This window comes from Otolemur garnettii, unplaced genomic scaffold, assembly GCF_000181295.1.
Source record: "Otolemur garnettii isolate 467f Iridium unplaced genomic scaffold, OtoGar3 scaffold00017, whole genome shotgun sequence".
Classification (NCBI taxonomy): domain Eukaryota; kingdom Metazoa; phylum Chordata; class Mammalia; order Primates; family Galagidae; genus Otolemur; species Otolemur garnettii.
The window spans coordinates 7,581,687-7,594,735 of NW_003852412.1; the positions used below are offsets into that span (position 1 = coordinate 7,581,687).

Sequence of the window (13,049 nt, forward strand, 5' to 3'; positions counted from 1 at the left end):
TGATTTTTTTTTTTTTTTTTTTGCAGTTTTTGGCCATGGCTGGGTTTGAACTTGCCACCTCTTGCACTCCTGCATATGGGGCCGGTGCCCTACTCCTTTGAGCCACACGCACCGCCCCAACACCTACTTTTAATGAGCCGATCCAGCAGGAAAATTAGATTAGGCTTCCTAACACATTGTGGGTACATCAAGGGGCCTCCTTACCTCTGGAGGCCCTGGAGGCATCTCTATCACTTCTGCAAAGCTGGTTTTGTAGGGCTTTAAAGCAGGGCCTTGAATGACTATAGAAAAGCCTTTCCTAGAATAAGAGGGGCTCGGTAAGCGATTTTTGAATGAGCGAATGAATGGCTGTGACTTAGAGAGACAGCTTGTCATTGGCTTGCACAACGGAGACCTCCACTTGTTGACAATCCATGAGAAAACTTCAGGCTTCGTTTCTCAGACCTTTATTCTTCTACACAAAGTTCAGCCCTGTGCCTGCCACACTCTGTTAACCACAGAAGCCCCAAATTCTTCTATAACTAATCCAGACCTGTGATCCCTTGCCCTCACAATCCCTTCCCCTCTAAGAAGCTGGCACTCGGGTGCAGAACAATGGAGCAGGTCAGCAGCCGCTTGGACGACCTCCCCATCAATATGTTTTCTGTCACTCCTTACACACCCAGCGCCGCTGACATCCAGGTGTCCGACGACGACAAGGCAGGGGCCACCTTGCTCTTCTCAGGCATCTTTCTGGGACTGGTGGGGATCACGTTCACCGTCATGGGCTGGATCAAATACCAAGGGGTCTCCCACTTTGAATGGACCCAGCTCCTTGGGCCCATCCTGCTGTCAGTCGGGGTGACGTTCATCCTGATAGCCGTGTGCAAGTTCAAAATGCTGTCTTGTCAGATGTGCAGAGACAGTGAGGAGAGGGTCCTGGACTCTGACCAGACACCAGGAGGACAGTCGTTTGTTTTCACGGGCATCAACCAGCCCATCACCTTCCACGGGGCCACCGTGGTGCAGTACATCCCTCCTCCCTACGGGTCTCAGGAGCTGATGGGGATGAACACCCCCTACCTGCAGCCGGGGGTGAACCCCTGCGGTCTCATAGCCTCCGGAGGGGCAATGGCTACCATGCCAAGTCCCCCCCAGTACTACACCATCTACCCTCCAACTAACGCGGCGTTTGTGGATGACGAGGACCACCCTTCCTTTGTGGAAGGTGGGAGTGACAGGTATGCTGTGTGTGGTGGGGCGGGGTGGAGCCCCCTTCTCGCCATCAGGGTCTGCAGCTATGTGTGGTCTGTGAGCAAGGCGGTGGGGGAGTGTGAATCTTTGCTGGGCCAGTTGCTGGGAAGGGGCCTTGGTTCTGGGGGTGGCACTCTGGGCCAGTAACATATCCGTGTTTTCTGCTCACGTTTCAGGCCCAGCCCTGATGCTGATGGGCTGGAAGAGACACAGCTGGAAAACGAGGCCTGTGCCTGCTTTGCCCCTCCCCCCTATGAGGAAATCTACTCGCACCCTGACTAGAGACTTTAAGTCACTGTTACCGACAACCCAGGGCTCTACACTGTGACCTTCCCCAGTTAGGCAGCCTGGGGCTGGGGTGGAGGGAAAGGGAAGTGTCTCCAGTAAAAATCAGGCTGAGCTGGGGAATTTCTCCTCTGGGACAGTTTCAAATTCCCTCAGGTAAGGGGAAATCTGCCGAAAGGTCCAGGAACCAGAATTATACCTGTTTATCCTCAACCCACCACCTTCTCTGCAGAAAGGGACTGTGGTCTCAATACTAACTCCAGGCTCCTGCCTGTAATCCCAGCACTCTGAAGAGGCTGCAGTGGCAGCTCTCTAGAGGCCAGCAATGGGAGACCAGACTGGACAACATTGAGAGACCCTGTTTCTACCAAAAAAATATTTTAAAAAATCTAACTCCAGCAACTAAGGGAAAAAATCACGACTTCTGAGACTTCGGGAGTCTGTGCAGTGGTGAGAGCGGGGTAAAAAGGAAGCAGAAAGAGAAAGCCAGTCCACTGCAGGTTTCTCAGTGGCTGTCCTTGGCTCTGCAGTAGATTCATCCCTCCCAAACACCCTGGTTGCCATTTGGTCTATCTTTGGGACTCCGGGTATCTTTAAGGCTACAAATAAATAAATACAATGAAATGAAATAAAATAGAGAATGTCTTCTGTTAGAGTAGGATTGGATAACTGGCTACATCATAGAAAATAAATAGTAATGGGATACTGATATGCATAAACCCTTAAGTTATCACTGAGTCACCGTGACTTGGTGGCTGCTGTTCTCTTCTGCAAGGCTGAAGCTTGAAGTGTGACATGCATGGTGGGCTCTTGGTGCGGGGAAGGAATTAACTGGGCCCGCAGAACACAGGCACTGCCCTGAGCACCGCGGGTCTGCTTAGTTAGAATAGAGCAGCCAGGTCAACACCTAGAGAATCATGAATTGGGAAAATAATCTTTATGGTTAAGACAAGCTCACCTTATTTATAAACAAAGGCTTTGATGTCTTTAGTTTTCCTGAATGAGGACTGTATAATAAACAACTGGAACAGACTCACAGACTTTCAAAGAGACAGTTCAAAATTATCCAGTTTTAAAATAAAATTTTGTTTAGGCTACAAAGGGAAGGCCACTCATGCCAAGGATGATGCCTCCCAAAAGAAGACTCAGGATTCAGCGGTTCTTTGAAGTTTTGGTACCATGTTTGTATATGGAGTGATTTTTACTCATTTTTTTTTTATCAGAAGTAGGTAGTTTTCCAAGGATATAAGGAAAATAAACTTATTGTGATTTATATTATGTCTTAGGGACCAAACTTTATTATATTCGTTTTTCATGTTTGATGCTAGCAGGTGATGGGTAATATGATTTAGTTTATAGAAATGAGCTGCTTTATTTTCAAATTGTCCCTGAGACCCTGGGTCCCTAGCTGATGCCTACTGGCAAATGAAACTTTGGGTCCTTCACACACTTTCCTCCTCGCCCTCACCCACTCATGATTTTACATCCATGGATTTGGGCTAAAATGAACATCAAATGTAGCCCCCAAAACAAAGAGACCTCAGGAAGGGCTGTACATGTGGAAGTGGGGAGGGTTGGAGAGCCAGTTTGTTTTGTTCCAGGAACATCCCTGTTCTAAGTTGGAGAAAAAACACTACAGAGAGGCCTTGTATGCGTCCAGAGATAGTGCTGTAGGGTCAGTGCTTCAGGAGCTCAAGGTGCAATTGGGACCCACAGCAGCTGGGAGGTCAGAAAATGGGAATTTGTTCACTCATTCAACATCTATTTATCAAACATCTACTGTGTCAGGGCCGGGGCCTTTGAGTGGGAATATACCTGAAAACCCAAGTGATGAAGGAGCAGATACGGCTCTGCCCGTGCAGAGCTTCCAGTCCGGAGGGAGAAACAGATGCTGATTCATATCTTCATTAATTGTCTATTAGTTAATCTCTGTTACCCCTGAGGGATCCTGGAGCCCTAATAGGGATCTGGACTCCTCAAAGGTCACACAGCTTGACTAGGGAAGTGAAGCCAGGGCCATCACCCCAGGGACTACTGTTCACAGGGATGACGGCCAGCACACTGGTACGTGTGGACCTGTGAAGACTGTGCTGGGAGCTAAAGGGCAGTGGCAGGCTACTGGACAAAGAGGAGAGAGCAGCTCTGGAGGGAGGGGGCCCAGCAAAGCCCCCCGTGGGAGGCGGTATCAGGAGGCATCTTGCAGGCTGAGTGAATTGTATTTCCCTGCTGCTGTTGCCCGCAGACACAGCTGTCTTCTAGTACCCAGGAAGTTCTACCCACCAGCTTTCTGGCTTTGAGACAACCCCCATACTCTCTTTATTTCTTTGTGGGAAGTTGCAGGGGCCAATGCGATAGGAAGGTCACAGAGTGGCTCCTTGGCCCAGTCTCTCTGACCATCAAAGACACATTCCAACAGTTTCATCTAGATCAGTGGTTCTCAACCTTCCTAATGCCGTGAGCCTTTAATACAGTTTCTGTGGGTCACGACCCACAGGTTGAGAACTGCTGATCTAGATACTTGTCTTTTTTTTTTTTCTTTTTCTGAGACAGGGTCTCACTTTGTTGTCATGAGAGCACTGGCCTATCATAACTCCCTGCAACCTCCAACTCCTAGGCTCAAGCCATCCTCCTGCCTCCGCCTGCTGAGGAGCTCAACTCCCGTGCCTGCCGCCACAACCCGACCCGGGGCTCCCTATGTTGCTCAGGCTGGTCTTGAGCTCCTGACTTCAAGTGATCCTCCTCCCCTCGGAGTCTAGGACTGCAGGTGTGAGCCACCGCCCAGGCTCAGATACTCACCTTTTGTCATTCTCCTACTCAGTCTCCTTTCAGGGGTGAGGAATGAAAGACTGTGATCTGGGGACAGTGACTTGATCTCCTGGCTCCTCTCCCTGTAGATTATTAGTGGAGGAAGAAGCCCTGGCTCTGGGCAGCTACTTGAAGCCAGAACCTATGGGGCCTTGTCAAGCTTGTCATTCTTTTTTTTTTTTTTTATACCAAGTATTTTATTGTCTCCAACTGCCAGTGTATATAAAATGATCACCCTTGTGAAACAGAAATTCATGAAAATTCAGAGAGGTAGATGTTAAGAACTGACAAAAGCAGAAGTTTAGAAGCGTATGTGTTATGGCATGGCACATGTGTTAACAGGGATAAGCTTTTGTACAGGCTTCAAAAATTTAGCTCCTGGGACATTCTCAGGTTTTTGAGAAGTGGTTTGAAAAACCTTTGGAAGATCCACTGTACTACAAAAAAGACCAGACTTTCTGGGGTCTGAAGGGATTTGTACTTGAAGATACTCCAGTCAGGAGAGGATCGTGTTGCGCGTTCTGCAGACAGAACTGTTTCAGGTCTGCGGCTGCCTGGGAAACTTTCACGCGGTTGAGCCAGCTTCCAGCCTGAGCTGCTGAACCACTTTCTTCATTGCAGTGACGCTGGAGGAACCAGACATAGCGCATGCAAAAGCCAGGTGGGACGGCAGGTGGTGGGCGGCCAAGCTTGTTATCCTTGCCAAATATTGTGAGCTTTGCCTGAAGAGCAATTAGGAAGCAATGGAAGTATTTTTAACAAGGGGCAGCTGTGATCAGATTCTGACCACTCACTGGTTAGGGCGAGACCCAGAAGACCTATGTAGATAATATATATATATTTGAGACAGAGCCTCAAGCTATCCCCCTGGGTAGAGTGCCATGGCATCACAGCTCACAGCAACCTCTAACTCCTGGGCTCAAGCGATTCTCCTGCCTCAGCCTCCCAAGTATCTGGGACTACAGGCGCCTGCCACAACCCCTGGCTATTTTTTTTTTTTTTTTTGGTTGCAGCCATCATTGTTGTTTGGTAGGCCCAGGCTGGATTCGAACCCGCCAGCTCAGGTAGGTGTATGTGGCTGGTGCCTTAGTTGCTTGAGCCACAGGCACCGAGCCTGTAGATACAATATGAACCTTGCTGGGGAAGAGCTAAGTGACCAGAACCCTGTTAGCCATCGCCACCCTCTTCTCTGTCCTCAGCCCTCAGTGGGGTATATGGGTGGGCATGCTCAGGAAATTGACAGATTTCAAAATAAAGCTAATAGGCCTTGTGAGTTAAAGAAAACAGGTTTGTTAATAACATATTATCTGGGAACATCTCCTGGAGCCAACTGGGGCTGGGCCTTTTGGCTGAAGAGACTGATAACAGCTAATGATTTTGATGGAGCAGAAGAAAAAGGATTATCCAGGTTTGAGAAATGGGGCCCAGATGCCAAGGGGAACAGCTTTCAGGAAGCTCTGAGGACTTTTCTTTCTTCCCTGTAAGTGATCAGAGGGGAGGATCTCTTGTGCAAGGAGGCTCTGTATCTCACGGGCCCCAGAAAGTGCCTTTCAGAGGTGGGGCTTCCCAGAGCTACTCCCCTCCTCCTTTGCCAGGGGGCCAGGTGTAGTCTAAGTTTCAGGCTTACCACATGGCTCTGTGCTACCAAATCAGCCCTTGAAGTGCTCTTCTCACGTTTTCTTTCTTTTTTCAGTACAATATAAAAATAAAGCCTCTTGTTTGTGAAGAGCTGACCTTGGGTGTCTGTTTTCAGCGTCAGCACTGTGTGGCCTTGTTACAGTTGGATCCGGGAGTAGGGTTGCAGGGAAGTAGGTGGATGGCTGCTCCTGGCAGGTAAGTCCCTTCTTACCTAGAAAAGAGGTCCTCCCCCACACATCAAAGAGGCCAGCGACTTGGTCTGGGTCTCAGAGCAGTCCCTGCCTGCCACAATCTGTACACTCTCTGGAGAGGCTGCAGTTTACATGGCATTCACCAAAGTGCCTCAGTTAGAGCCCTTTTTATAACCAGTGCTGTTTCTGTTGAATGACAAATGGGATATGAATACGTGAAAAAACATTTCAAAGATAATCAGTGGCCATTTTGGCTTGTTAACTGTTATTTCTACATTATGAAAAAGTTCAAACAAATATAAGAGAGTAGAGAACAGAGTACAAGGATACCTCACCCTAGATGCTCCGCTTTGCTGGGCTTCCCAGATATTGCACTTTTACAAAGGGAATGTTTGTGGCAAACCTGCATCAAACAAGTCCGTCAGTGCCACTGTCCCAACAGCACGTGCTCACTTCGTGTCTCTGCGTCACATGTTGGTAAATTTTGCAATATTTCAAACATTTTCATCATTATTATTTCTGCTATGGTGACTTATGATCAGTGATCTTTGCTGTTGCCATTGTAATTGTTTTGGGGCCCCATGAACTGTGCCTCTATAACACAGTGCACTTAGTTAATAAATGGTGTGTGTGTTCTGATGGCTCCACCAGCTGGCCCTGCACCCATCTCTCCTGCACCTTCCTATTTCCTGAGACACAAGAATATTGAAATTAGACTACTTAACAGCCCTGTGGTGGCCTCTACGTGTTCCAGTGAAAGAAAGAGTCGCACATCTTTCACTTTAAATCAAAAGCTAGAAATGATTAAGCTTAGTGAGGAAGGCATGTGGAAAGCTGAGAGAGGGGGAGAGCTCTTGCACCAAAGGGCTAGCTAAGTTGTGAATGCAAAAGAAGAGTTCTTTTTTTTTTTTTTTTTTTGCAGTTTTTGGCTGGGGCTGGGTCGGAACCCACCACCTCCAACGTATGGGACCGGTGCCCTACTCCTTGAGCCACAGGCACCGCCCAAAGAATTCTTAAAGGAAAATAAAACTGCTGTTCCGGTGAACATGTGAATGGTAAGAAAACAAACTGGCCGTATTGCTGGTATGGGGACAGTCAGAGTGGTCTGGATAGAGGATCAAACCAGCCACCACCTTCCCTTAAACCAAAGCCTAATCCAGAATGAAGCCCTTCCTCTCTTCCAGTCTGTGAAAGCTGAGAGAGGTGAGGAAGCTGCAGAAGAAAAGTTGGAAGCTAGCGGAGGGTGGTTCACGAGGCTTCAGGAAAGACGCCCTCTCTGAAACCTAACAGTGCAGCAGGAAGCAGCAAGTGCTGAGGGAGAAGCTGCAGCAAGTTACCCACAAGATCTAGCTGAGATCACTGGGGAAGGGGCCACACTCGGCAACAGATTTGCAAGGGAGACAAAATAGCTTTCTATTGGAAGACCATGCGCTGCAGGAATTTCACAGCTAGAGAGAAGTCAACGCCTGGCTTCAAAGAGTCAAAGGACGGGCTGACTCTCTTTTTAGAGGCTAATGCAGCTGATGACTTTAAGTCGAAGCTATTGCTACTTTGCTGATCCAGGACCTTAAGAATTATGCTAAATCTAATCTACTCTGCCTGTGCTCTGTAAATGGAGCAATAATGTCTGATGAAAATAAATCTGTTTATAGTATTGCTTACTGAATATGTTGAGCCCACTGTTGAAAACTACTGCTTAGAAAAAAGATTTCTTTCAAAATATTACTGCTTACTGACCATGTATCTGGTCACCCAAGAGCTCTGAAAGACATGTGTAAGGAGACTGATATTTTCATGCCTGCTAATACAATATCCATTCTGCAGCCAGGGATCAAGGAGTAATTTCAACTTTTGAGTCTTATTATTTAAGAAATATATTTTGTAAGGATATAGTTGCCATAAATAGTGATTCTTTTGGTGGATCTGGGGAAAGTAAATTGAAAACTTTCTGGAAAGGATTCACTGTTTTAGATGCCATTAAGCACATCTGTGGGCTGACTGGGTATATAATCTTAGCACTTTGGGAGGCCAAGCCAGGAGGATTGCTTGAGGTCAGAAGTTCAAGACCAGCCTGAGCAAGAGTGAGAACCTGTCTCTACAAAAATTTAGCCAGGTGTGGTGGTAAGTACCTATAGTCCCAGCTACTCGAGAGGCTGAGGCAGGGAAAAAGCATGAGCCCAGGAGTTTGAAGTTGAAGTGAGCTATTATCATGCTCACTGTGACAGAGTGAGATTTCATCTGAAAACAGAATAAACAAAAATCCCGCTTGTGATTCACAGAATGAGGTCAAGACATTAACAATAATAGCCATTTGGAAAAAGTTGATTCCAACCCTCCTTGATGACTTGGAGGTGGTTCATGACTTGGATTCAAGACTAACACTGGAGCCTAAAGATGTGACTGAATTACTACAGTCTCATGACAAAACTTGAACGGATGAAGAATCACTTCTTATGATAAGCAAAAATAGTTTCCTTTTTTCCCCTCTTATAAATTTTAATAGATTTAGGGGGCACAACTGAATTCTGTCACGTGTACATATCGTATCATGGTAAAGGCTGGGCTTCTCATGTGTCATCTTCCAAGTAGTGTACATTGTCCCCTTAGGTAATTTTCACCCTCACCCCCCTGTCACCTTCCCTTCTTTTGAGTCTCCAATGTCCATTATACCACTTTATGTGTCCTGTGGAGCCATAATTTAGCTCCTACTGATAAAAGAGAACAAGCGGCATTTGTTTTTCTGTTCCTAAGTTACTGTACTTCAGATAATGCCCCCCAGTTGCATCCAAGTTGCTGCAAAAGACATCATTTCACTCTTTCTTATCACTGAGTAGTGCTCCGTATTTTCTTTTTCTTTCTTTTCTTTTTTTTTTTGCAGTTTTTGGCCAGGGCTGGGTTTGAACCCACCACCTCCAGCATATGGGGCCGGTGCCCTACTCCTTTGAGCCACAGACACCACCCAGTGCTCCATATTTTCTGTATGCACTCACCAGGTGATGAGCACTTAGGTTGATTCCATGACTTTGTGATTGTGCTGAAATAAACATATGAGTCAAGGTATTTTTTTGAGGTAATGATTTTTTTTCCTGTGCAGAGATACCCAGTACTGGAATTGCTGGATTGAATGGTAGATTTACTTTTAGTTCTTGGAGGAATCTCCATACCCATCTCCAGAGAAGTTGCACTAATGTATTAAACATTCCCATCAACAGTATGTAAGTGTTCCCTGTTCACCACATTTGCACAAACATCTATTGTTTTTTGGCTTTTTAATGATGGCTGCTCTGATTGGAGTAAGCTGGTATCTCATTGTGGTTTTAATCTACCTTTCTCAGATGAGTAGTGATGTTGAGCATTTTTTTCTTGTTGGCTGAAGGTGGTTCCTTGAGATGGAATCAACTCCTGGTGAAGATGCTGTGAACACTGTTGGAGTGACAGCAAAGAATCTAGAATATTTCATAAGCTTAGTTGGCAAAGCAGTGGCAGGATTTGAGAGGATTGACTCCAGTTTTGAAAGAAGTTCTACTGTGGGTAAAATGCTATCGAATAGCATCACATGCTACCGAGCACTCTTACCTAAAAAGAAAAGTCAATCCATGTGGTAAACCTCACTGTTGTCTTATTTTCAGAAATTGCCACAGCCACCCCGACCTTTAGCAGTCCATTGAGGCAAGACCTGCCCCCAGCAAAAAGATATGATTCATTGTAGGCTCAGATGATTGTTAGCATTTTTTAGCAATAAACTATTTTTAAATGAAGCTATGTACATTGTTTTTCTAGACACAGTGTTGTGTACTAACTAGACTAAACTATAGTGTAAACATAACTTTATGTACACTTGCTCTGGTGTGATATTTGCTTTATTGTGGTGGTCTGGGACTGAACTCACAGTATCTCTGAGGTATGCCTATGTACTCATATGAGCCATCATCCAACATGGCTAGCAATTCCTGGTCAAACTTGTTTCATTTATATCTCCATTCACAATGCTCCAACTGTAGGGTTTTTGTTGTTGTTGTTGTTGTTTGTTTGTTTTGTTGTTTTGTTGTTGTTTGTTGTTTTGTTTGTTTGTTTTTTGTTTGTTTCTGGGTAGAGTGCTGTGACATCATAGTTCACAACAACCTTAAACTCTTGGACTCAAGTGATCCTCTTGCCTCAACCTCCTGAGTAGCTGGGACTACAGGCGCTGGCCACAACACCTGGCTATTTTTGGAGATGAAGTCTGCTCTGGCTCAGGCTAGCTTTGACTCCTGAGCTCAAGTAATCCCCCTGCCTGAGTCTCCCAGAGTGCTAGGATTACAGGCATGAGTCACCGCCCCTGGCTTTCCAACTGTAGTTTTTAAGAGCATATCCAAGCCACCAAATCATTTCATCCTAAAATTTTTGTTGTATATCTTTAAAAGACAAAGACTCAAAACATTTGGAACACCATTATTATGCCTAAAAATTTTATAATGATTTTTAATGTCATCAAATATCTAGCCAGTGCTCAAATTTCCCCATTCTGTTCTCTCTCTCCCCCTGTTTCTCTGTCTCTCTTTATATTTTCATTTTTGGTTTGAATCGAGATCTAAACAAGATTAGAATTTTCCTAAGTGCATCCTAAATTTCTAGCTGTTTAATACTACATTTTGGGAGGTAGACAGTTGGCAAACTATTCATGGTAGCAGATTCGTAATTATTAAATTTCCCTTTCCAAACAAAAATGCTTTTCAAGATTCTTTTCCTTCTTTGTCAGCTCCCTGAAATTCTAGTACTTTCCTGGAATTAGAAACTTATTTTTTTCTGCTCTTAGCATATTATTAGATATTTTCTTAAACACAGGCCTAGAAAAAAAAATACATGAAAAGAGAACGAGATCTTTTTTTTTTTTTTTTTTTTTTTTGAGACAGAGCCTCAAGCTGTCCCCCTGGGCAGAGCGCCGTGGCATCACAGCTCACAGCAACCTCCAACTCCTGGGCTCAAGCGAGTCTCCTGCCTCCGCCTCCCAAGTAGCTGGGACCACAGGCGCCCGCCACAACGCCCGGCCATTTTTTGGTTGCAGCCGTCATTGTTGTTTGGCGGGTCCAGGCTGGGGATTCGAACCCACCACCTTAGGTGTACGTGGCTGGCGCCCTAGCCGGTTGAGCTATAGGCACCGAGCCGAGAACGAGATCTTTAAATGACTGTTCAGTTCAGAATTATCTGCTGCAGAACAGTTTCAAAAGTAACAAAAACCTTGACAATCTTCAACATTTTTGGCTTGTACCCTAAGGCCTTTAAGAAAAAAAATTTGTTTTTTTTTTCCCCTTTGGGGACCATAAAACCCCCTTTGAACATCTCAAAAGCTGGATCAGAGTCTCCTCTTTAAGAAACACAAGAACAAATTCTCTTGCTCTACATTAAAATATTACCTGGTACAGTTTAACTCTCAGAGGTTATGACCATGGGCCTTTAATCACAAAGTCTGCATTTTCTTTTTAAATGACAAACGAATATATTTTCTGGATATACCTACCACTCGTCTTTCGAAGGTGGACGTGTATAAATGTGCATGTGCACGCGTATTCACCTCCACTCTCTCACTGCAGAATAGACTCATGGATTTCTACTTGTAAATCACCAAGTTTTATGTCCCAAGCAGTCAGCAGTGGTTATAAAATCAACAGAGCTGTACTACATAGACCTCTACTGGATTGCTTTTAAAGAATTGATGACAAGTGAGAAGGTGAAAACAATTCCACAGGAGTGACTCTCACTGACCTCGGGGAAACCACAAAGGTCTCAGATAGGGAACTGTGTGTTTGCCTGGAGTTTTTAAGAAGATGAATTACCAGATGAACTGGTAAGGAAATCAGTTTTCTGGGTTCCAGAAGGGCTCCTATGAGAAAGAATTTGCCCAGCAGGTTCATCAGGGGCCTGAAGACAGTCAAATGCATAGCAGTCCATAGTTGGTCTCTGAGGAGGAGTATTGCTAAGTCAGTCTCTTGCCCGGTTAAAGCCGTGGTTACGGCTGGGGTGCTGGGAGTCTGGTGTTGATGACTTGCGATTGTCTGACTGCTGCTTATCTCAAAGGCGTGCTTGTTTAGCATTTATAGACACCGTGCTCTTTCCTCAGCCCTCTAATTTCAGAGTAGGGTTGAAGGGGGCTAAGCTTCCCTCGCAAATCTATTCTTGGGCTCCAGACACGGTGCTAGACCTAAAACAAACAAGACCAGGTCAGTATTGCTTCTATCCTGCACCAAGTGTTCTCATTCATTTCCCCACCCCCAGTGTGGATTATGTGTGACGTGCAGGAATAAAGCTCTCCTTTTCCATGTTTATAGGTCTCGTTTTTAAGCTGATAAGAGACCATCAGAAATGGAATTTTCTAAGTACTCTATCGTACAACCTAGCTGTTTAAGTTAGGATACAATAGTTTTAGTCTTCACAATAAAGTTGCCTTTTTTTTTAAAAAAAAGAAAGAAAGAAAGAAAGAATTTGCCCTCTATCACAAAACCTGCACACATGTAAGTCACAGACACAAATTCAGCTCCTGAAATCTGGGCTTATGTACGAGGTGTAAGCAGATAGAGATTTTCTCACTCTGACCCTCCTAGCCATTGTTTTAAAAGAACAAACTTAGAATACATAAGAACTGGTAATAAGGCTTGGCACCTGTAGCTCAGTGGCTAAGGCACTGACTGGCCACATACACTAGAGCTGGTGGGTTTGAACCCAGTCCGGGCCTGCCAAACAACAATGACAACTACAACAAAAAATAGCCAGGTGTTGTGGCAGGCGCCTGTAGTCCCAGCTACTTGGGAGGGTGAGGCAGGAGACTCGCTTAAGCCCAAGAGTTAGAGGTCGCTGTGAGCTGGGACGCCAGGGCAGTCTACTGAGGGTGACATAGTGAGACTCTGTCTCAAAAAATAATAT

At 45.4% G+C, this 13,049-nt stretch overlaps 1 protein-coding gene and 1 pseudogene across 1 annotated transcript; one reads left to right on the plus strand and one right to left on the minus strand.

Annotated features, from left to right (window-relative positions):
* The first annotated feature begins 553 nt into the window (after nucleotides 1-553).
* On the plus strand, nucleotides 554-1,515 carry TMEM174 (transmembrane protein 174). The gene is made up of 2 exons (XM_003786004.1): nucleotides 554-1,220; nucleotides 1,410-1,515. Exons 1-2 carry the CDS (start codon nucleotides 595-597, stop codon nucleotides 1,513-1,515), a joined length of 732 nt encoding a protein of 243 aa, XP_003786052.1. The 5' UTR covers nucleotides 554-594.
* Nucleotides 1,516-4,505: 2,990 nt separating this feature from the next.
* Nucleotides 4,506-4,966, minus strand: LOC111723933 (annotated as a pseudogene).
* Between the last annotated feature and the right edge of the window lie 8,083 nt (nucleotides 4,967-13,049).

Excerpts from the sequence above, each read along its gene's own strand:
- TMEM174 (XM_003786004.1), top strand. The coding sequence starts at position 595 with ATGGAGCAGGTCAGCAGCCGCTTGGACGACCTCCCCATCAATATGTTT. Across the intron at positions 1,221-1,409 it reads GTGGAAGGTGGGAGTGACAG|GCCCAGCCCTGATGCTGATG; the intron begins GTATGCTGTGTG and ends CTCACGTTTCAG.